The sequence below is a fragment of the Schistocerca americana genome, chromosome 4 (assembly GCF_021461395.2).
Source record: "Schistocerca americana isolate TAMUIC-IGC-003095 chromosome 4, iqSchAmer2.1, whole genome shotgun sequence".
Taxonomy (NCBI): domain Eukaryota; kingdom Metazoa; phylum Arthropoda; class Insecta; order Orthoptera; family Acrididae; genus Schistocerca; species Schistocerca americana.
Window position 1 is genome coordinate 446,003,030 of NC_060122.1, and position 24,091 is coordinate 446,027,120.

Consider the following 24,091-nt stretch of genomic DNA (forward strand, 5'->3'; position numbering starts at 1 on the left):
GAAAAACGTTCTAGGAGCAGGAAGTGTGGAGAATAACGTACGTACGTCTATAGCTTCATGGCTATCACTTCGAAGATTGGTTACAGTTCCCCGAATGTTATTTACTAAAAGTGAATAGTGGTGAGCCATATCTATGCCAAATTTTGCTTAAGAAAGAAGCGTCGTTTACAAACCATGAACAAATTAGTCTTCGCAGTATGCACTAATCGTCAGTTGAAAATGCACGCTGACACAAAGAACTCCATAAAAGCAACACTCTTGGTCTATCAACATTTGGTGCGTGTTTTTGAAGACCTGCATCATTGGTCCCTGTTCTGTTGGTGGGACTCTAAATACACTCGAGTATTTAGGGCTCGTAAGATATGCCGCTGCTGCAGTTATTGGAAGGTATCTCACTGGACATAAGGCTATCATTGTGGTACAGACAGCACGGATACTCCTCCCATTCCGCACATGTAATCATAGACCCTCTTAAGAGAACATTTGGATAGCACTACAATGGTCGTTCTTGAAGCGCAATATGGTCTGCAAACTCACCAGACTTCCATACTTTTATCTCTGCCGAAAATTAAAACAAGAAGTCTATTAGGAAACACCGAAGACACCCAAAGATACGATACGCCTTATAACACGTGCCTGCCGTTTACTCTACACTAAATTTAATGTGCAGTATTGCTTCTCCAGAATCAATTTATAGCGTGTAGCAATGCTTGAGGTCGACAGTTTGAGCAGTGATGAGGTTTCGGGATTGTAGCCTCATCATGTTGACTTCCTGCCACAATATTTTGCCATCTTCAGGTGAGTGTCCGCCGACAGCCGTGACAGTAACTACACGAACCGTACCTGAGTTACATGTTAGCTTACATTTGATACAACAGGGCAGACGTTTGTGAAACCTCTGCTCTTGACGCAGCACAGTGGTTTGGGGACCTGTTATCTTGCTACTATTTGTTCGAGTCCCATAGTCGCTATGTCGTTGACGTTCTATTAGAAGCTTCTTTCAAATGCCACAGAAAAAAGTATTTAGTTTCATTAGGGAAAACAAAGTCTGTGTCCTGATTCGGAGCGTATGAAAGACAAAAAGTACTTGCGAACGTTACGAAATTCGCCATAATGTCCACTATACATTGGTGAAAACTGCACCTCGATACATTTAGTCATTATAGCTATTTTTGGGAAGGCCTTTTTAATTGCCTCACCCAGTATAAACTGAGACGACGAAAGTCAAGGGCTAGCGATATGCACATTTACAGATGGCGGTGGTATCGTGTACATAATGCATGAAAGGACAGTGAATTGGCGGAGCTTTCAATTGCACCAAGGTGATTGATGTGAAAAGGTTGCCGACATGATTAGGGCCGAACGACCGGAATTAACAGACTTTGAACACGGAATGGAAGTTAGAGCTACATGCATGGGACATTCCATTTCGGAAATTGTTAGGAAATCCAGTACTCCGAGATCCACAGGGTCAAGCGTGTGCCGAGAATACCAAACTTCAAGCTCTCACCACGGCCTTCATTTAACGAGCGAGAGCAGCAGCGTTAACGTAGAGTTTTCAGTGCTAACAGACAAGCAACATTACGTGAAATAACGGTAGAAATCAATGTGGGACGTTGGCCGAACGTATCCGTTAGGACAGTGCGACGCAATTTGGCGTTAACGGGCTGTGGCAGCAGACCACCGATGTGAATGCCTTTGCTAATCCCACGACATCGCCTGCAGCGCATCTCCTGGGCTCGTGACCATATCTGTTGGACCCTAGACGACTGAAAAACCGTGGCCCGGTCAGATGAGTCCCGATTTCATTTGGTAACAGCTGATGGTACGGTTCGAGTATGGTGTAAACCCCACGAAGCCATGGAGTAAAGTTGTCAACAAGGTACTGTGCAAGCTGGTGGTGGCTCCATAATGGTGTGGGCTGTGTTCACACGGAACGGATCTGGGTCTTCTGGGCTCGTGACCAAATCAGTTGGGCCCTAAATCACTAGAAAACGGTGGTCTGGTTAGATCAGCCCCGATTTCAGTTGGTGAGAGCTGATGGTTGTGTTCGAATGTGGCACCGACACCACGAAGCCATGGTCTCAAGTTGCCAACAAGGCACTGGGCAAGCTGGTAGTGGCTCCATAATTTTGTGGGCTGTGTTTACATGGAATGGGCTGTATCCTGGTTATGTTCGGCTACTTTGAGACTATTTGCAGCCATTCGTGGACTTCATGTTCTCAAGCAACCGTGGAATATTTATGGCTGAAATGCGCCATTCACCGGGCCACGGCTGTTCGCGGTTGGTTAGAAGAACATATGGACTTCCGAGTGAATGATTTGGCCACCCAGATCACCCGACACGAATCCCATCGAACATTTGTGGGAAGTAATCGAGAGATTAGTTCGCTCTCAACACCGCAACACTTTCGTAATTATGGATGGCTGTAGAGGTTGCATGACTTAGTTATTCTGCAGGGGACTTCCAACGGCCTGTTGAGTCCGTGCCACGTCGAGTTGGTGCACTACGCCTGGCAAAAGTAGATCTGGCACGATATTAGGAGGTATACCACGATATTTGTCACCTCAGTGAGTAAGGTAAGTGTTTCCGACAGCAAGCTGTCGAGCCTGTAAAGCAAAGCTGCCTGCTGCGAGCCAGAGGGTGCATGTTTTGAATAACGTTCGTTGCAAACAGTAGTTACATCACGATGCGGGCGTTGCCAGCAAAACCCGAGTGATAGCGAGCTACTGAGCGGATGGCGTGCCCCTCTTATACTGACACGTAGCAAGTCATCTAGCATAAGGCGGAGAGGCTGGGATTACCAAAGGCACGCCCAGCATTCAGTGTCAGCCGTTGAGAGTCACAGGTGTACACCAGGAAATTTCCTTACCTTGATTCGCGCATCACTGAAGTATAATTTCATCCAGATAGACACAACATTAAGTTTACTGTTTGTTCATAAGATTTAATCCAGTCTCTCATATTTCTTCCCTAATTGAAGCAAAATTATACTTGTAAGCGTAGGCTTTCGCGGCCGTTGTCTTCTTCAATAAAATTCTTCAGGGTATCAGACCGCATCGTCTTAATTTAAAATGCGCCAACGTTTCGGCCAGCGTTGCAGCTAGCCTTCATCAGGGCCTTACGTTAACTGCTAAATGAATTTTTTTTTTTTTCTTTATTGTAATTTTGAAACCTGAACAACCAGGTAGGCTGGCAGCAGCACAATACGCCGCTCTTCAGCCGAAGAGAGTACATGGAGATAAAACAAAGAAGAGACATTACATAGAAAAACGGCGGGAAAAAACAGGAGACACAAGAATATAAAAGCACAAGAAGCCGTTCACACTTGAGGACAATCCACACTATGAACTGGAGACCCGACGCACAAACACTGAAGAAGACGATGTCACTGGTGACCAATGGAGCGTGACGGCGAAACTGAACACTAAACATGACGGCACACACAATACACTGATGGCGGTGATCTCTGGCGCGCGAATGTCCACTGAGCGTGTGCGAGTCCGGGGACCTGCCAAGAGGGCAACAGGGATGAGGAGGGGGAGAGGGGAGGAAAAGAGGATGCCATGGCTTAGGAGACGGGGACAGGAGGATAGGGACAGGGGAGGGGGGGCCCGGGGGACGAGGGACGAGAAAAGGAGGAGGGAGGGAAAAGGGAGAGAAGGGAGGGAGGGTGCCCTGAGGAGCAAGCACAGGAGGAGGGCGGGAGGATCAAAGTTGGTAGGAGGGGTAGATGGAGGGGAGGAGGGCATCATCAGGGAGGAGGAGCTGGCGGAAGCCACCTCGGGAGAGGGTAAGGAGGGTGGAGAGATGGAGACCGGGTGGGACATGGGAGTACAGGCGCGGCAGCGGGCGGGGGTGGGAGAGGATCGGGGAGACGAGCGGGTGAGGAGGATCGAGTTTACGGGAGGTGTATAGGATTCGTATCCTTTCGAGGAAGAGGAGGAGGTGGGGGAAGGGGATAAGGTCATACAGGATCCGCGTGGGGGAAGGGAGACGGATGCGATAGGCAAGGCGGAGAGCATGGCGTTCAAGGATTTGGAGGGATTTATAAAAGGAAGGGGGGGCGGAGATCCAGGCTGGATGGGCGTAACAGAGGATAGGGTGGATGAGGGACTTATAGGTGTGGAGGATGGTGGAGGGGTCCAGACCCCACGTTCGGCCGGAAAGGAGCTTGAGGAGACGGTGTCGGGAACGTGCCTTGGCTTGGATTGTCTGGAGATGGGGAGTCCAGGAGAGGCGACGGTCGAGGGTGACGCCAAGGTACTTAAGGGTGGGGGTGAGAGCGATGGGACGGCCATAAACGGTGAGATAGAAATCAAGGAGGCGGAAGGAGGGAGTGGTTTTGCCTACAATGATCGCCTGGGTTTTGGAAGGATTGACCTTGAGCAACCACTGGTTGCACCAAGCGGTGAACCGGTCAAGATGGGATTGGAGAAGGTGTTGGGAGCGTCGCAGGGTGGGGGCAAGGGCAAGGAAGGCGGTGTCATCGGCAAACTGGAGAAGGTGGACGGGGGGTGACGGGGGCGGCATGTCCGCCGTGTACAACAAGTACAGAAGGGGGGAGAGGACGGAGCCTTGGGGCACACCGGCGGAGGGGAAAAAGGTGTAGGAATCGGTGTTATGGATGGTGACATGGGAAGGACGGCGGGAGAGAAAGGAACCGATCAGACGAACGTAGTTAATGGGAAGGGCGAAGGTTTGGAGCTTGAAGAGGAGACCGGAATGCCATACGCGGTCATATGCGCGTTCGAGGTCAAGAGAGAGGAAGATTGCGGAGCGACGGGAATTGAGCTGTTCGGAAAGGAGATGAGTGAGGTGAAGGAGAAGATCGTCGGAAGAGAAGGACAGCCGAAAGCCACACTGGGTAACGGGGAGGAGGCGGTGCTGGCGGAGATGCTGGTGGATGCGGCGGGTGAGGATAGATTCCAGGACCTTGCTGAAGACCGAGGTAAGGCTGATGGGACGGTAGGAGGAGACGGCGGACGGCGGTTTGCCAGGTTTGAGGAACATGAGGATACGGGAGGTTTTCCACAGGTCGGGGTAGTAACCGGTGGACAGGACTACATTGTAGAGCCTGGCCAGAGTGGAGAGAAAAGAGACAGGAGCTTCACGAAGGTGACGGTAGGTGACACGATCGTGACCAGGAGCGGTGTTGCGTTTGGTGCGGAGTGTATTGATGAGATCCTGTGTGGTGATGGGGGCATTAAAGTCCGTGTGTGGAATGTTGTCCAAGTACTGGAAACCAGGAGCGAGGGGAGGGACAGAGGTGTCAGTTCGATCGCGGATATCTGGGAAGAGGGAGTAATCGAACTGGGGATCATCAGGGATGGAAAACACATCGGACAGGTAGGAGGCAAAGTGATTGGCCTTACTAAAGCGTCAGGGAAGGGGTGATCATCGTGGAGAAGAGGATAGTAGGGGGAGGGTTTAGTTCCGGTAAGGCGACAGAAGGCGGTCCAGAACTTGGACGAGTTTATAGGGAGGGTAGCATTTAAACGGGTGCATGTCTGTCGCCAGTCTAGGCGTTTCTTGGCCGCGAGCAAATTTCGAATGTGTCGCTGTAGTTGCCGGTGGCGTCGTAGGGTGTCCGGGTCACGCGTGCGGAGGAAGGCATGGTAGAGACGACGGGATTCACGGAGGAGGAGGACGGCCTGTGGTGGTAAGGTAGGACGGTGGGGGTGGATGGCAACAGTAGGGACGTGGGCCTCCACGGCCTCAGACAAGGTCTGCTGGAGAAAGGAGGCGGCATGGGTGACATCCTCGGGACGGCGGTAGGCGAGAGGGTGGCTATCGACCTGAGTGGAGAGGGTATCCCGGTAGGCATTCCAGTTGGCACGGGAATAGTCATGGATGTACTTAGGGGGAGGGTCATGACGAGGGTCGGGGCGGGGGCGACGGCCGTCTGAAACGGTGAGGAGGACAGGGAGATGGTCGCTACCAATAGGCTCCAGGACATCCACCGTAATGCGACCAAGGAGGTTGGGGGAGGAGAGGATAACATCGGGAGTGGAGTTGGATTCGGGACGAGTGTGCTGGGGGATGGGGATGAGGTCGCCTTGAAGGGAGGAGAGGAACCGATGCCACCGCCGTAACTGGGCAGCGGAGCGACTATGGATGTTGAGGTCGGCGGCGATCACATAGGAGGAGAAGGTACGGTCGATGTGGGAGAGGAAGTCGAAAGGAAGAGGGGTGTTGGGGCGGACATAGATGGTGGCACAGGTAATGGTAAGGCCGGGGAAGAAGAGACTAAGGATCAGGTGTTCGGTGGGGTCGGGAAGGAGAGGCTGGAGCCGAACGGGGATCTGGCGGTGGTGGCCAATGGCAACTCCGCCACGCGCAACTGGGAGGGGATTATCGGAGCGGTGGAGGAGATAGGGGGAGGTGTGGATGGAGTGGTGTGGTTGGAGGAAGGTTTCATTGAGGAGGAAGGCATCCACACGGTGGGTAGCAAGGGTGTGCAGGAAGAGGTTCTTGTTGGCGGGAAGGGAGCGGATATTGTTGAAAAGGATACGATGCTGTCGCGCCATGATAAGGACTTATACGAGGGTGTCAAGGCGGGAGAAGGTGAAATGGGCCTGGTTATTGGAAAAGGTGGCGTACATTTTAAGGTGGAATATGGAACGGGCGGCGAGGGAGATCTGTTGTAAGGTGTGGGGGCGCTGAAAGGGATGGACGTTTTGGAGGACAATGGTGAGGAACCTGATGATGTCCTCAGCAGTGGGGGGGGGCGAAGGGAATTGCCAGGAGGGGTGGGGGCGTCCAGGGGACGGACAGGTACGGTGAGTTCAGGAGTGGTGGGAGGGGGTCGGGCTTTACACTTTTGGGAGGAGGTGGGGTGGGGGAGGCTGCAGGTATTACAGGAGGGAGGGGATTGGAGGTTGGGGCACTGCCAGAGGAAGTGCGCTTGCCGACAATGCGGGCAGGTGGGGGCCTCGCGGCACTCTGCTTTTGGATGTGCATTGTAGCGCAGACATCTCTGGCAGCACAGGGATTGAGGGGGGGAACGGGAGGGGTCGACCTTGTACCGCTGATTGAAGAGGAGGGCACCCTCCTTCAGGAGACGGTCAATGGAGGGGGCGTCCTCAGAGAAAACACGCATAAGGCGGGTGGGGCCGGTCGCGTTGAAAATGCGGCGGACTGCCCGCACCTCCAGGGTGGGATGGGCCTTCAGCTCCGCCAGCACCTCCTCCTCCGTGATCGACGGGCTAAGCCGAGTGATCACGGCGGTGAGGGTCGGCGGGCGACGCGGGGGTTGGGGTTGGCGGGTAGGAGGTGGGGAGGGAGCAGGGGTGAGGGAGGCGTGAGGACCAAAACGGGTGATGGGGAGGCGGGAGAGGATGTCAGTATGGAGGGTTGGGCTGGGGGAGGAGATAAGAACAGAATCCCGTCTGGGAGTAAGGAGAGAGATGGGGGCGCCAGGGAAATGTTGGCGGAGGAGGAGGGAGAGATTCCGGGCCTCGAGGAAGGAAGGATCGGGACGGGACAGGAGATATTTGTAGAGACCGGGTGGGGAGGAGGAGGAGGAGGGAGCGGGGCCTGGTGGGGAGACGTTCATGGCATTTTGGGGTGGGGATGGGGGGCGGGGTGGAGCCTTTTTAGGAGCAGAGGAAGTGGAGGCGCCACTAGGGCGTTTGACAGCGGCAGATGGGCGGGTGCTGACATGAGGGACGGGAACGATGGGGAGGTGGTGGGAAGGGACAGGTCCCGGCACGGACGCAGCAGTCGGCGCCGGAGATAGTGACTGTGACGGTGCAGGCGAATGTGGCAGTGATGGTGATGGTGACGATGATGACGGTGGTGGCGGTGGCGGTGGCGGCGGTGATGGCGATGGCGACGGGGAGAGCTGGGCGGGGGCAGTGGCCCGACGGGCCACCACCCTAGCCGGAGCTGCAGTGACAGGCTGGGGGAGTGGGGGGAAAGGATCAGAACGAGAGGAGGATGCGGGAGAGGGGGCGACAAAGAGCGAGGGCGAAGGGATAGAGAGGAGGGGAGGGATGGAAGGAGGGGGGTGGGACTGGGCACACCAAGTGATAGTGGTGGAGGCGGCGGAAGGGGACGTATACACGATGGCGGTGGTGGTAGTAGTGACGGTGGTGGTGGGGGCGGACATGATGACAAGAAGAAGAAAGAAAAAACACAGCACTAAAAGGACAGGACACACACTGGGAGACGACGGACGACGGACGGCGACGGCGACGGCGACGGCGACGGCGAGAGGCAGGGAAGCTGCTGCCGCGGACGGGGCCGGGGCGGCGGCGGCGGCGGCGGCTGCTGCTGCTGCTGCTGCTGCTGCTGCTGGCTGGACTGCTGCTGGCTGGACTGCTGCTGCCACCGGAGGGCTGGCTGGCTGGCTGGCTGGCTGGCTGGCCGGCTGGCTGGCTGGTTGCGGGACCACTGCTGCAGGCCGGGACCGGGAACTGCTGCTGCTGGCTGGCTGGCTGGCTAGCTGGCTGGCTGGCACCTGGAACCCCTAGCACTTCGATTAGCGCGAAAATGGCACTATCGAAGGGCGGTAACCTTGCGGTGTACCGCCGGAGATGCTGCTAAATGAACACACTTGGTTCCTTAAATAGCTGCACGAGAAAACCGTGTCGTTACTTGATTGGCTGTAAAAGGAGGAGGAGGGGTGAAAGGTATGCTTTATTGGTGTTTCCTTTATTATCTGTCATTGGCTGAAATAGCTGTTTTCTATTGGTCTTTATATTAATCCACCCCACTGGAGGAGACGGACGAAATAGCGAACAGGTGATGGCTGTGACGTCACACTGTTTCCATGCTGTCCAGAAGAAGGCTGCGGCGTGCCATTGCTTTGTGTGCTCGCGACCACTACTGCGGGTCTCCGCGTGTCTGCATGGGCCGCCACGGCTCTGCCGCCGCTCCGTAGCCCTGCTATTGCAGGCAGCCAAGACCTCGGAAGCTTGTACCCGTCCTCTCTATTCATGTTGGCGGGTCTTTTGGCTATTTCTATCGCCTCTCGAATCTTTCTTTTGAAAGTGAGAGGCTGTTTCGCCAGGACGCGGGCTTCTTGAAAAAATATTGGTTTCCCGCACTCGTCTCGGTGTTCCGCCACTGCTGACTTAGTGTGTTGTTTCAGGCGGATATATCTTTCATGTTCCGAGAGCCTTGTGCTAATCGGACGTCCCGTCTCACCTATGTAGACTAATCCACACGCACAACCAATTTCATACACGCCAGCTGTGTGTAGTTTGTCAACTGCATCCTTGGTAGAACCGAGCATGTCTGATACTTTGTTTCTGCTTCGGAAAATTGGTTTGATGTCGGCTTTTCGTAGAATTTTGCCAACACGTTCGGTGACCCCTTGTACATATGGTAACACAGCAATGCTTTGTGCCTCCTTCTCCTCTTCCCTATTAGTCTTCTCCCTTGTCGACATGGTGCTGTCTATCATCTGCTTCCCATAGCCATTAGTTCCGAAGATGGACCTGAGGCGTTCAAGTTCTGTCTTCAGATGTTCTTCGTCGCTTATCCTGTACGCTCTCTTCGTTAGCGTGTGCAGGGCGGACTTCTTCTGCGTGGGGTGATGGTGGGAGGAGGCGTGAAGGTACCTGTCCCGTATTGGTTGGTTTCCTGACCACTTTGTGGCCAAGTTTACCATCAGGTTTTCGATAAACTTCCACGTCGAGAAAAGGCAGCACCCCATTCTTCTCTGTTTCCATTGTAAACTGAATTTTCCTATGCTGTTGGTTAAGGTGCTTGTGGAAGTTCTGTAACTCCTCTTCTCCGTGGTGCCAGATGACGAAAGTATCATCGACATAGCGAAGCCAACAATTTGGACGTAATGGTGCGGACTGGAGGGCTGTTTCCTCAAATGCCTCCATGAAAATTTCTGCTGCGATAGGCGATAGGGGTGAGCCCATAGCTACACCGTCAGTTTGTTCATAAAATTGACCTCTCCACTTGAAATAGGTGGTCGTCAGACAGTGGCGCACAAGCTCACATATATCAGGTGCCACGCGTTCTTCTAGGATGTTCACAGTATCTGACACTGGGACATTCGTGAATAGGGATTTGACGTCGAAACTAACCATCAGATCTTGGTCCGTAACCCGCATTTCCTTTAGGAGAGACACGAAGTGAGTGGAATCCTTAACGTAGGACTCGGTTTGATGCACTAGGTGTCGGAGCCTAGGTGCCAGTTCTTTCGCTAGGTAGTAGGTCGGCGAATTTATACTGTTTACTATGGGCCTTAAGGGGAAGTCGGTTTTGTGTACCTTCGGTACACCATATATCCTTGGTGCCTGTGTCACTTGCGGGATGAATCTTCTGGCCTTGTCGAAGTTGATTCTAGAGTGCTTGAGCAGTGCCTGCGTCGTTTTGATTACCTTGGCCGTCGGATCTCCCTGAAGTTTCTTGTAGATAGTTTCTGCGAGAATATCTTCCATTCGTTTGTTGTAATCAGTTGTGTCCAAGACTACAGTGGCGTTGCCCTTATCTGCCTGTACCACTACTAAGTGGGGGTTGTCCCTGAGTTCCTTGATGGCACGGTATTCCTCAGCGTTGATGTTTTGCTTCGGTGGCTTTGCTTTATTCAGAACTCTGACCGTTTCGTGCCGGATCTTCTCCGCCTCGGCCTGTGGCAGATGACGTACCGAAGCCTCTACGGATTCTATGATATCTTCTTTTGGAACTCGCTTAGGTGCGACTGCGAAATTCATCCCCTTGGCCAGAATTGCTGAGGTTGCTTCGCTCAAGGTGTGGCTGGAGAGGTTGACCACTGTCCGTCGCCTGTCCAGCGTCAGTGTTTCGTCCGTGGCTTTCTGTTGTAGTTTGTCGTACTTTCTCATCTGGCGGTTAGTAATACTATTGCTGGTCCTTGATGCTTGCTGAAAGGTTAACCTGTCGACTTTATCCCAGTCTTCCATCTGAAGTTTTCCGGCCAGAAATAAGTGCAGATCACACAAATTCCTGTTGTGAGCATCGAGACTTATGCGGATGTGGCGGATCCTTTCCCGTAGCAATGCTTTCCTGGCTTTAACACAGATATTCCTCGCCTTGTTCGTTTTTATGTGAGACGTCAACCGCAAAGAACACGGCACAACACTCGTGTCTCTGCATCTCTTCAAAAAAGCAAGGTCATTCAGCAGTTTACATCTTTTTAAACGCAGTGCTTCTAACTTCTTGATGTTTCCGTGGATTTCCTGCCCATACAGGTTGGTTAAATGTAAGCGTAGGCTTCCGCGGCCGTTGTCTTCTTCAATAAAATTCTTCAGGGTATCAGACCGCATCGTCATAATTTAAAATGCGCCAACGTTTCTCGCAGAACCTATCTACAAGAAACTTCAGGGAGATCCGACGGCCAAGGTAATCAAAACGACGCAGGCACTGCTCAAGCACTCTAGAATCAACTTCGACAAGGCCAGAAGATTCATCCCGCAAGTGACACAGGCACCAAGGATATATGGTGTACCGAAGGTACACAAAACCGACTTCCCCTTAAGGCCCATAGTAAACAGTATAAATTCGCCGACCTACTACCTAGCGAAAGAACTGGCACCTAGGCTCCGACACCTAGTGCATCAAACCGAGTCCTACGTTAAGGATTCCACTCACTTCGTGTCTCTCCTAAAGGAAATGCGGGTTACGGACCAAGATCTGATGGTTAGTTTCGACGTCAAATCCCTATTCACGAATGTCCCAGTGTCAGATACTGTGAACATCCTAGAAGAACGCGTGGCACCTGATATATGTGAGCTTGTGCGCCACTGTCTGACGACCACCTATTTCAAGTGGAGAGGTCAATTTTATGAACAAACTGACGGTGTAGCTATGGGCTCACCCCTATCGCCTATCGCAGCAGAAATTTTCATGGAGGCATTTGAGGAAACAGCCCTCCAGTCCGCACCATTACGTCCAAATTGTTGGCTTCGCTATGTCGATGATACTTTCGTCATCTGGCACCACGGAGAAGAGGAGTTACAGAACTTCCACAAGCACCTTAACCAACAGCATAGGAAAATTCAGTTTACAATGGAAACAGAGAAGAATGGGGTGCTGCCTTTTCTCGACGTGGAAGTTTATCGAAAACCTGATGGTAAACTTGGCCACAAAGTGGTCAGGAAACCAACCAATACGGACAGGTACCTTCACGCCTCCTCCCACCATCACCCCACGCAGAAGAAGTCCGCCCTGCACACGCTAACGAAGAGAGCGTACAGGATAAGCGACGAAGAACATCTGAAGACAGAACTTGAACGCCTCAGGTCCATCTTCGGAACTAATGGCTATGGGAAGCAGATGATAGACAGCACCATGTCGACAAGGGAGAAGACTAATAGGGAAGAGGAGAAGGAGGCACAAAGCATTGCTGTGTTACCATATGTACAAGGGGTCACCGAACGTGTTGGCAAAATTCTACGAAAAGCCGACATCAAACCAATTTTCCGAAGCAGAAACAAAGTATCAGACATGCTCGGTTCTACTAAGGATGCAGTTGACAAACTACACACAGCTGGCGTGTATGAAATTGGTTGTGCGTGTGGATTAGTCTACATAGGTGAGACGGGACGTCCGATTAGCACAAGGCTCTCGGAACATGAAAGATATATCCGCCTGAAACAACACACTAAGTCAGCAGTGGCGGAACACCGAGACGAGTGCGGGAAACCAATATTTTTTCAAGAAGCCCGCGTCCTGGCGAAACAGCCTCTCACTCTCAAAAGAAAGATTCGAGAGGCGATAGAAATAGCCAAAAGACCCGCCAACATGAATAGAGAGGACGGGTACAAGCTTCCGAGGTCTTGGCTGCCTGCAATAGCAGGGCTACGGAGCGGCGGCAGAGCCGTGGCGGCCCATGCATACACGCGGAGACCCGCAGTAGTGGTCGCGAGCACACAAAGCAATGGCATGCCGCAGCCTTCTTCTGGACAGCATGGAAACAGTGTTACGTCACAGCCATCACCTGTTCGCTATTCGTCCGTCTCCTCCAATGGGGTGGATTAACATAAAGACCAATAGAAAACAGCTATTTCAGCCAATGACAGATAATAAAGGAAACAGCAATAAAGCGTACCTTTCACCCCTCCTCCTCCTCCTTTTACAGCCAATCAAGTAACGACACGGTTTTCTCGTGCAGCTATTTAAGGAACCAAGTGTGTTCATTTAGCAGTTAACGTAAGGCCCTGATGAAGGCTAGCTGCAACGCTGGCCGAAACGTTGGCGCATTTTAAATTATGACGATGCGGTCTGATACCCTGAAGAATTTTATTGAAGAAAATTATACTTGTTGTTCTTATATCGAATTTCTTACTTTATTAATTGGCAACATAGGAGGTAGGGATATTAGGGAATGTTCTCTGTATATGGTTACGGCCCACTGTCATTAGTAGAGTGTGTTGTGGATAAAAGTGCGCATGGGACAGAAGTGTACATCAAGTTCTCAAGTCCCTTAAGAGGGAGTTCATCACTCTCCGACCAAGCAGTGCATAAGGCATCATCTCCTTAATTCTACTTTAGAACCTCGCGGCAGTCGGCACATACAGTTGGAGCAAATGCGGTAAACCACTGTTGTAGGTTTTCGACGGAAAATGTATACACTTTTGAATGCGTGTTGGGCTAACATAGATCTGTTTAAAAATTAGATACACGAGATACCGGATTTGGCGCCTATTAACTTCCAATAACATTGTTAATCTCCACGACTATAGTGGTGTGTGTTATCTGTAGATTGCCGAAAATAAAATAGCGGAATGGGGTAAAAGTAAGCAGGTGTAATGAAGTAAATGTTCGCAGAGCGTACTTTCACTCCATCAAGAAACTGTTTGCGAACTTTTACCTCCTAACCTGTACTCTTGACTTGTTTAGCCCCTTCTGGCGTATTCAGGCATTTGTTATTGGTGTTTATTCACCTCGAATGCCTTTTTATCCGCCTTAGAGAATTAGTATTAATTTTCCTCTTCCGTAGTTTCTTTCGTTGGGTGGTGCTTGTTTTAACATACCTACCTCTCAAACACTCTTCGAATATAATCACGTCTTGTGTCTTACCTAGAGATTTTTTTTCCAGAAACCGACCGAGAACATTAACTCGACAGCCATTAACAGAGGCGCTCTTCCATCAAGAGCTTGGCCTGGTTGAAATGGGGACACAGTACGGCAAGCATCCAAAGCTACCTGCTCTTCAGAGGCTGCCTTAACAAAACGTCTTAAAACCGGCAAAGGTAGTAATCACTTCGGCCGATTCATAAAAACTTTTGCGTTGGAGGAAGAGCAAGAAATAATGCAGCACTACATTTCCATCAATTAACGTTTTTTCGGCCTTACTCTCAGATCACTACGACATTCACTTTTTGTATTCGCATAAAAATAAGAGTTCCTAATTTATTTTTCCATGTATTTATTTGTAGTACTTTTATTTGGGTTTTGCCCACGTGTGAGTACTCTCACCCTACAGCGTGGGGTAACAGCACGCAAAATTATTTTTTAGGAAAACTTTTATTATTCCCCTAATAACAATTGGACAACAATAAATATTTTACATAATGTTACAAGATGTCAGACTAGGGGTTGCATGCGTAACTGATATAATATTGCTGCGAGATTTGTTAGATATTTACTGCAACCAAAAATGCGTAATTTTACCTGCACCCACCCTATGAAACATAGACACAGCTACTGTAAATGTATCTGAAATGCAAACTTGTCAGTTATGCCCCCATCGAATTGGGCTTCAATTTCACCCACGATACGTGGTTGGGGAATGTGGAATATGCACGATGGGGAAGCAGGACGTTTGATGATACGAGACATCCATCACGAAGATATGGACCAAGACGCATAGGTCGAGTAGAGACTAACTCAATCGTCTAGGCTTTTCCGTTTGGGGTCATCTCATAAGCATAGTGTGCAACACTGCCGTTAATATCGTGAAGGAGAAGCTGTATAGTCTGGTCAAAATATGATCTGGGGATGTTTGAACGGATTCGTGACACACTGCAGAGGCGAGTGCAGTACTGCATGAGAAAGCGAGAACAACACGTGGAACATCTCTTTACACAGGCACGAGTGTACACTAAACTGTAACGTGTGACGTGCTCAAGTGGCATTGCGATTATTGTTAAGGCAGAACATGGGTGTAATTTTAGCCTGCTTAAACGGGAACTTAATCGGAAGACTTCTATTTCAAATACATTATTACTAACTAGAACAATGTTTAATACTGCAGTAAGTGCTAATTCGTAACCACGCATTTGCAATTATCTCGCTTGTTTGCGGACACATTTTTACTGGAATACTTTTGCTTCTGTTTACACTTTCAAAAATGTCAGTTTTAGCTGTTAACTATGGTGCGCCACCTGTAAGAATATACTGTTGTTGTTGTTGTGGTCTTCAGTCCTGAGACTGGTTTGATGCAGCTCTCCATGCTACTCTATCCTGTGCAAGCTTTTTCATCTCCCAGTACCTACTGCAACCTACACCCTTCTGAATCTGCTTAGTGTATTCATCTCTTGGTCTCCCTCTACGATTTTTACCCTCCACGCTGCTCTCCAATACTAAATTGGTGATCCCTTGATGCCTCAGAACGTGTCCTACCAACCGATCCCTTCTACTGGTCAAGTTGTGCCATAAACTTCTCTTCTCCCCAATCCTATTCAATACTTCCTCATTACTTATGTGATCTACCCATCTAATCTTCAGCATTCTTCTGTAGCACCACATTTCGAAAGCTTCTATTCTCTTCTTGTCCAAACTATTTATCGTCCATGTTTCACTTCCATACATGGCTACACTCCATACAAATACTTTCAGAAATGACTTCCTGACACTTAAATCTATACTCGATGTTAACAAATTTTTCTTCTTCAGAAACTCTTTCCTTGCCATTGCCAGCCTACATTTTACATCCTCTGTACTTCGACCATCATCAGTTATTTTGCTCCCCAAATAGCAAAACTCCTTTACTACTTTAAGTGTCTCATTTCCTAATCTAATTCCCTCAGCATCAGTCGAGTTAATTCGACTACATTCCATTATCCTCGTTTTGCTTTTGTTGATATTCATCTTACATCCTCCTTTCAAGACGCTATCCATTCCATTCAACTGCTCTTCCAAGTCCTTTGCTGTCTCTGACAGAATTACAATGTCATCGGCGAACCTCAAAGTTCTTATTTATTCTCCATGGATTTTAATACCTACTCCGAATTTTTCTTTTGTTTCATTTACTGCTTGCTCAATATACAAATTGAATAACATCGGGGAGAGGCTACAACCCTGTCTTTCTCCTTTCCCAACAACCGCTTCCCTTTCATGTCCCTCGACTCTTATAACTGCCATCTGATTTCCGTACAAATTGTAAATAGCCTTTCGCTCCCTGTATTTTGCCCCTGCCACCTTTAGAATTTGAAAGAGAGTATTCCAGTCAACATTGTCAAAAGCTTTCTCTAAGTCTACAAATGCTAGAAACGTAGGTTTGCCTTTCCTTAATCTTTCTTCTAAGATAAGTCGTAAGGTCAGTATTGCCTCACGTGTTCCAGTGTTTCTACGGAATCCAAACTGATCGTCCCCGAGGTTGGCTTCTACTAGTTTTTCCATTCGTCTGTAAGGAATTCGTGTTAGTATTTTGCAGCTGTGGCTTATTAAACTGATTGTTCGGTAATTTTCACATCTGTTAACACCTGCTTTCTTTGGGATTGGAATTATTATATTCTTCTTGAAGTCTGAGGGTATTTCGCCTGTCTCATACATCTTGCTCACCAGATGGTAGAGTTTTGTCAGGATTGGCTCTCCCAAGGCCGTCAGTAGTTCCAATGGAATGTTGTCTACTCCGGGGGCCTTGTTTCGACTCAGGTCTTTCAGTGCTCTGTCAAACTCTTCACGCAGTATCGTATCTCCCATTTCATCTTCATCTACATTCTCTCCCATTTCCATAATATTGCCCTCAAGTACATCGCCCTTGTATAGACCCTCTATATACTCCTTCCACCTTTCTGCTTTCCCTTCTTTGCTTAGTACTGGGTTTCCATCTGAGCTCTTGATGTTCATGCAAGTCGTTCTCTTATCTCCAAAGGTCTCTTTAATTTTCCTGTACACAGTATCTATCTTACCCCTCGTGAGATAAGCCTCTACATCCTTAAATTTGTCCTCTAGCCATCCCTGCTTAGCCATTTTGCACTTCCTGTCGATCTCATTTCTGAGACGTTTGTATTCCTTTTTACCTGCTTCATTTACTGCATTTTTATATTTTCTCCTTTCATCAATTAAATTCAATATTTCCTCTGTTACCCAAGGATTTCTACTAGCCCTCGTCTTTTTACCTACTTGATCCTCTGCTGCCTTCACTACTTCATCCCTCAAAGCTACCCATTCTTCTTCTACTGTATTTATTTCCCCCATTCCTGTCAATTGCTCCCTTATGCTCTCCCTGAATCTCTGTACAACCTCTGGTTCTTTTAGTTTATCCAGGTCCCATCTCCTTAAATTCCCACCTTTTTGCAGTTTCTTCAGTTTTAATCTACAGGTCATAACCAATAGATTGTGGTCAGAGTCTTCATCTGCCCCTGGAAATGTCTTACAATTTAAAACCTGGTTCCTAAATCTCTGTCTTACCATTATATAATCAATCTGATACCTTTTAGTATCTCCAGGGTTGTTCCATGTATCCAACCTTCTATCATGATTCTTAAACCAAGTGTTAGGTATGATTAAGTTGTACTCTGTGCAAAATTCTACCAGGCGGCTTCCTCTTTCATTTCTTACTCCCAATCCATATTCACCTACTACGTTTCCTTCTCTCCCTTTTCCTACTACCGAATTCCAGTCACCCATGACCATTAAATTTTCGTCACCCTTCACTATCTGAATAATTTCTTTTATTTCATCATACATTTCTTCAATTTCTTCGTCATCTGCAGAGCTAGTTGGCGTATAAACTTGTACTACTGTAGTAGGTGTGGGCTTCGTATCTATCTTGGCCACAATAATTCGTTCACTATGCTGTTTGTAGTAGCTTACCCGGATTCCTATTTTCCTATTCATTATTAAACCTACTCCTGCATTACCCCTATTTGATTTTGTGTTTACAACCCTGTAGTCACCTGACCAGAAGTCTTGTTTCTCCTGTCACCGAACTTCACTAATTCCCACTATATCTGACTTTAACCTATCCATATCCCTTTTTAAATTTTCTAATCTACCTGCCCGATTAAGTGATCTGACATTCCACGCTCCGATCCGTAGAACGCCAGTTTTCTTTCTCCTGATAACGACATCCTCTTGAGTAGTCCCCGCCCGGAGATCCGAATGGGGGACTATTTTACCTACGGAATATTTTACGCAAGAGGACGCCATCATCATCTAATCATACAGAAAAGCTGCATACCCTCGGGAAAAATTACGGCCGTAGTTTCCCCTTGCTTTCAGCCGTTCGCAGTGCCAGCACAGCAAGGCCGTTTTGGTTATTGTTACAAGGCCAGATCAGTCAATCATCCAGACTGTTGCCCTTGCAACTACTGAAAAGGCTGCTGCCCCTCTTCAGGAACCACACGTTTGTCTGGCCTCTCAACAGATACGCCTCCGTTGTGGTTGCACCTACGGTACGGCTATCTGTATCGCTGAGGCACGCAAGCCTCCCCACCAACGGCAAGGTCCATGGTTCATGGGGAAGAAGAATATGCCGGGTGTTTATAATTAAAGTGCAGGTACTCACTGTGGTCGGGTGTGGGCTGTAATCACCGCATGGCAGCGAAACTTGGTAGATGCGCTGTTGCCTTAATTACGAACCGATTTACGCTGGAAAAGAATTAGTTAAAATTTCGGCCAGCAGGTGTTAATCTGGCGCTATACAGCATCTCGTCGATATCTCCGGTGCTCATACTGAACCAATTCTGTAAGCGACAGTTAATAATAAAATAAACCTTATGTCTTTCTCATTCGTTTGGCCTTATCTGGCCGTGTCCTGTTCCCGATATATTACATATAGAGACATTCCTATACGTGTTTCTTGCATTCATAGCTACAGACTTGCACCTGGTGGACGAATTTCGAATTAATTTTTTTTCAGCGAAAATTGGTTTCATATTATCTACCAAGCTTCACTGGCACACAACAATTACAGCTCGCACTGGACCTCTGTGAGTAACTACAGTTTAATTATAATTTCCCAGTACATTGTCGTATTGATGAGTAAATAGATATTGATGTACTTAAGTAAATTGGTGAAGTTGAGTGCTGGGGTGAAGTTGGCCGAAAAGTTCAGAGAAATTTGTTTTAAACAACTACACATTGGCGCTGAAAATTGTTTTACTTTTAAGTATTATATTTATGATACAGTACAATGTATAGTATTCTGAACATGTATCTGAATACTAATCTTTTTCAGAAGGACTGATTTTTTAAACTTTTTTGATGAGCTGCAACTTTTCTTCCTGTGAATGCCTTTTAAGGCAACTGATGTGCCTAGATCTGATGTATGCCGTTCATTGACCCTCCACAACGACAACTAGAGCAATAATAAATGTTAATCTAGTATGCTTATCCATTTACAGACAAGTAAATAAAACTTCGCAAACTCTTGGAGGAATCGGGATGAAGTTGACCATCTGAGAAATTTGGAGTGAAGCTGACCGAGAAATTTGGGGTTAAGTTGACTGTCTTTTGTCGAGCGGTTCTTTTATGAACAAATATTCGTGAATGCGACAAGAATGTGACGTATTGAACGCTGAAACAATGTGATACAGTGTATGCAGCAACAACTGTCTATAACAGTCTAACCATGGAGTGGAGGAATTACTGCCGCAAGTGTTTGTCTGTTAACTAATGTATTTGTCAAAGAAGCCACAGTTCATTTTGTAGTACCATACATCTGAAGTCGTAAGAGTTGTCATTGTTTAAACACCACGTGTGTCCAAATGTAAATCGGTTGAATGGAAGAAATATAGCCTAGATGTTTATTTTTACATGTTACCGGCAACTGGGATGAAGTTCGCTGGGGTGAAGTCGACCGAAAAGTTAAAAACAAGGTTTCAGATTTTGTAAATAATTTACCATACGTAATGGTTGTAAGAAGGGGGGATTTTTCCCTTTTGTAGTTGATATGTTAGGGGTGCAGTGTACAGTAGACATGTTTCTGTGTGTTTCTTCGGAATTTCAGAAAGCAAATTTTTGATCAGACTCTTTTGTTCTTTAACTTTCTCCGTATGTTTTTCTGAAATTAGTATTAAGATTTAAATAATATTCCAGATTTATTTTACAGTTATTGAAAAGGTTTCAGAACAATTATTATCTCCCTAGGATCGTAATCAATCCATAACTATCACACAATTGATAATCGGTCAAATTCGCTCCCACATGGGCTGAAGTTAATCACACAATTTCTTTTTGTTTCAGTTTTCCGGTCTGTTACAGGAGAAGGTAATAAAGAATAGAAATTTCATTACTACAAGCTAACACCCATACCAAGAAAAACCAATTTATTATTTTTATTGGTTTCGGAATTAAGTTTAAATTACAAAATCGGTCAACATTATCCAATTTGACAATACAAATTACTTATTTAATAAAGTATTTATAATCGACCACAATGCCTGTTTTGTTTGTGAAGATGATACAGTAACTAAACGCAACGACAGACTGGTACAATCAGTCGAAAATTCCTTTAATTGTTCGAATTGTTTAAAGAGATAATCAGGAACGCTAATAATAATTAAAACATTGGCATTCTGAGAATAACACAAGATGAGGCGTATGAAATCATACAAGGCGTTAACATAGAAGAGACGCTCTGTGCTGATAATGTTTAAATAAAAATGCAACAGTGCTGCAGTTATTCTTCTTCACAGGGAAAGAGATAGACAAGACATAAAAAGTTATACGCCTTTCAGTCCTTTCTCCTTGTTTCACTCCCATACCAATCACACAAAAAAAGCAGCAGATTTCAGTGAACCAAAGGAAGATTCTGGCTTTTGAAATGATTATAGCACATTGGAACATTTGCAAGCCTTGAATGAAATTAAAGAACGGAAGAAAGAGTATGATTTATTATTTCCCTCATTCTCATAGATTTCTGGGAAAACTTTGGCCTCAACACTGCAACAAAAGCTTTACGAAGAACACTTGAGAAACAAGACTTTTATTTAACCGCGTGAGTGTTGTGAAGAATGTATGCTTGTACTAGATCTAATGTGCATAGTGGGAAATTCAGATTTGAAAGCGAAGTCAGGCTACGATATTGAAATGATGGGAAGCGTGGAGCTGGTAGTTGTAAACTGCTGGATCCGGAAAACAAAAGGCATTTAACAATACTTACTAGGCCCAGCGGCATCTTAACACTGAAAAAATATACAATTCAAAACTGGCGTTACAACAACCGGAATATCTCGTTAACATAATTTAAACACTGAAAACATTAATAATATTAATCACACTTCAAAGATATGAAGTAAATAGATCAGATCATTAAACAGACGTTTACCTTAAATGGGGACCGTACGAACTTCCTTTCACCGATTTCATTCGTACTGGGAGGGTGTGCAGGGAACGACTAGGACTGGGAAGCAAAAGGTGCTTAAAACATCAATGTAGGCATGTTCTGTGGCAATGCCACGCAAAACAACAAGGGGTGCACCCCCCCCCCCCCCCCGTGAAAAACACGACCACACCATAACACAATCGTCTATGAATTTCACTGTTGGCACTACACACACTGGCAGATTACGTTCACCGGGCATTCGCCATAACCACACCCTGCCATCAGATGGCCACATTGTGTATCGTGATTCGTCATTCCACACAACGTTTTTCTTCCATTGTTCAATTGCCCAGTGTTTACGCTACTTACACCAAGCGCGGCGTCGTCGTCTGGCATTTACCGGCGTGATGTATGGTTATGAGCAACTGCTCGACCATCAAACCCAAGTTTTCTCGCCACCCGCCTAACTGTCATAGTACTTGCACTGGATACTGATGCAGTTGTGAATTACTGTGTGATGATGTGGACAGACGTCTGCCCATTATACATTACGACTCTCTTCAACTGTCGGCGGTCTCTGTCAGTCAACAAACGAGGTCGGCCTGTACGATTTTGTGCTGTACGTGTACCTTCACGTTTCCACTTCAGTGTCACATCGGAAAACAGTGGAAATCTCGCGTACAGACGTATGACACAAGTGACACCCAATCGCCTGACCACGTTCGAAGTCCGTAAGTTCCGCGGAGCGCCCCAGTCTGCTCGCTCAGGAAGTCTAATGACTACTGAGGTCAGTGATATGGCGTACTTGGCACCAGGTGGCAGCACAAGGCATCTAATATGAAAAACTTATGTTTTGCGGGTGTCCGGATACTTTTGGTAACACAGTGTGTAAGGACTTCGGTGTGAATGCGATGATTTGATCACTGGCAACAGATTAATCGATTTCTTCTTGTTGTTTTACATCTGCTGTTACATTTCCGCCCACTTCTCTGAAAGCAGCTTGCTGATGCACATTGTGTTGAATATCTCGTAGGCTACCCACTCTAATCTGAACCTACAGTAAGTCCTGTAATGCTAGTTATGGATTACCTTTGTTGCCAGAGATCAGATCAGAGGACAGATATAGATGCTGTAGAACTCAGACAATCATTCACCATGATTTAAAATAATCTGTTTGTGTGAATGCAGACTGAATTTTTTCATTCATCTGAATTACCCAATCTCTGTGTTTTGAAACATAATGCATATGATAAGCACTGATTTACTTGCCGTTAAGGCTCTTAGTTTTACTCTCAATGACACTGATGTATTATTTAAAATGAAACAACGAGTAATTTAACGTTATTTCAGACCTACTCAAATTACGAATATTATTATACTGTGATAGTTAATTGTTTCAGAGAACGTTTTCATAAGTACACACAAAATAAATTCAATCTATAGGATATGTATGCAAACACAGAGAAGTTACACCCATAGCCAAGTTAACAATATTGGTACGAGTTTCGTGCTCATATATAGAATAGGTTCCGGTCATTTTTAAGTATCTCTGTCCATCTCCTCACACCCTCTCCCCTCTGTCTATGTCCTCCTTCGCTTCCCTCTGTCCACCACAAAGTTCCCCTCTCTCAATCTATCTCCTCCTCCCTCCCCCCCACTTTCTGTCCATCTGTTCCGCCCACTGTTTCCTATATCAACCTGCTTTCACCACCACCACTACTCCTATGGGAAGTGATTCTTACCCTCATAGTGCATAGTGTTTCATTCCAGACAATAAGTGATATTTGCATCAAGTTCGGTTTAAATAGATCCAGTGATTTAGGAGGAGATGTGGAAGGTACATGCATACATCCATTTTTATAACATACTCGCTTTTTACCCATGGCTTCTTCCCCCTCACTCGGTCCTTCTCCTATTCCTCACTCGTCATGTATATTTCGTCTTCCATTCCATGTCTATCACCACCATCCACCTGTTTCTGACCCCCTCCTAACGTGTATGTTACATATATTATACACATATCCTCTTCGTTACTCTATGCCACCACTCCTTCTCCTCCTGTCTCTGTCCATCTTCACCTTCCCATGGTCACTGTCCATCTCGTCCTCCCACTCTCTCTGTCCATTTCCTGCCCCCTTTCTACACCAGTCTCCTCTTATCCCCTTCGTCAGTGCGCCTCCTCTTCCTCCTCCTCTCTCTACCCATCCCCTTCTTCCACCTATCTCTGTCCATCTCCTTCTCCCCTCTATCTGTCCATCTCCTCCTCCTACTCTTTGTCCATCTCCTTCTCTCCTCTCTCTCTGTCCATCTCCTCTTCCCCCTCTTTCTGCTCAACTCCTCCTCCCACCTGCCTCTGTCAGGCTCGTCCTACGACCTCTGTCAGTCCATTTCCTCCTTTCCCTTTGTTCATCTCCTCCCCCCTTTCTGTACATCTCCTCCTCCACTTCCCTTGGACCATCTGCTTCTCCCACCTCTCTGTGTATCTCCTCCTCATCTCTGTCCATGTCTTCTTCTACCTCTCTCTGTCTCTTCCTCACCCTTTCTCTGTCCATCCTCTCCATTCCCCTCTCTGTCCATGTCATCCTGCCCCCACTTTCAGTCCATCTTCTTCTTCCCCCTCACTCTGTCCTTCTCCTCCTCTTCACTTTCCATGTCTGTTGGGGCAACAC

General features: G+C 47.3%; 1 protein-coding gene across 1 annotated transcript in view; it reads right to left on the bottom strand.

Annotated features, from left to right (window-relative positions):
* The window catches only part of LOC124613537, a 110,557-nt gene extending 99,748 nt beyond the window's left edge, over window positions 1-10,809 (bottom strand). Inside the window, exon 1 of the mRNA XM_047142248.1 lies at window positions 10,348-10,809. Coding sequence (XP_046998204.1) covers window positions 10,348-10,809 — 462 coding nt within the window. The remainder of the gene's footprint in view (window positions 1-10,347) is intronic.
* Between the last annotated feature and the right edge of the window lie 13,282 nt (window positions 10,810-24,091).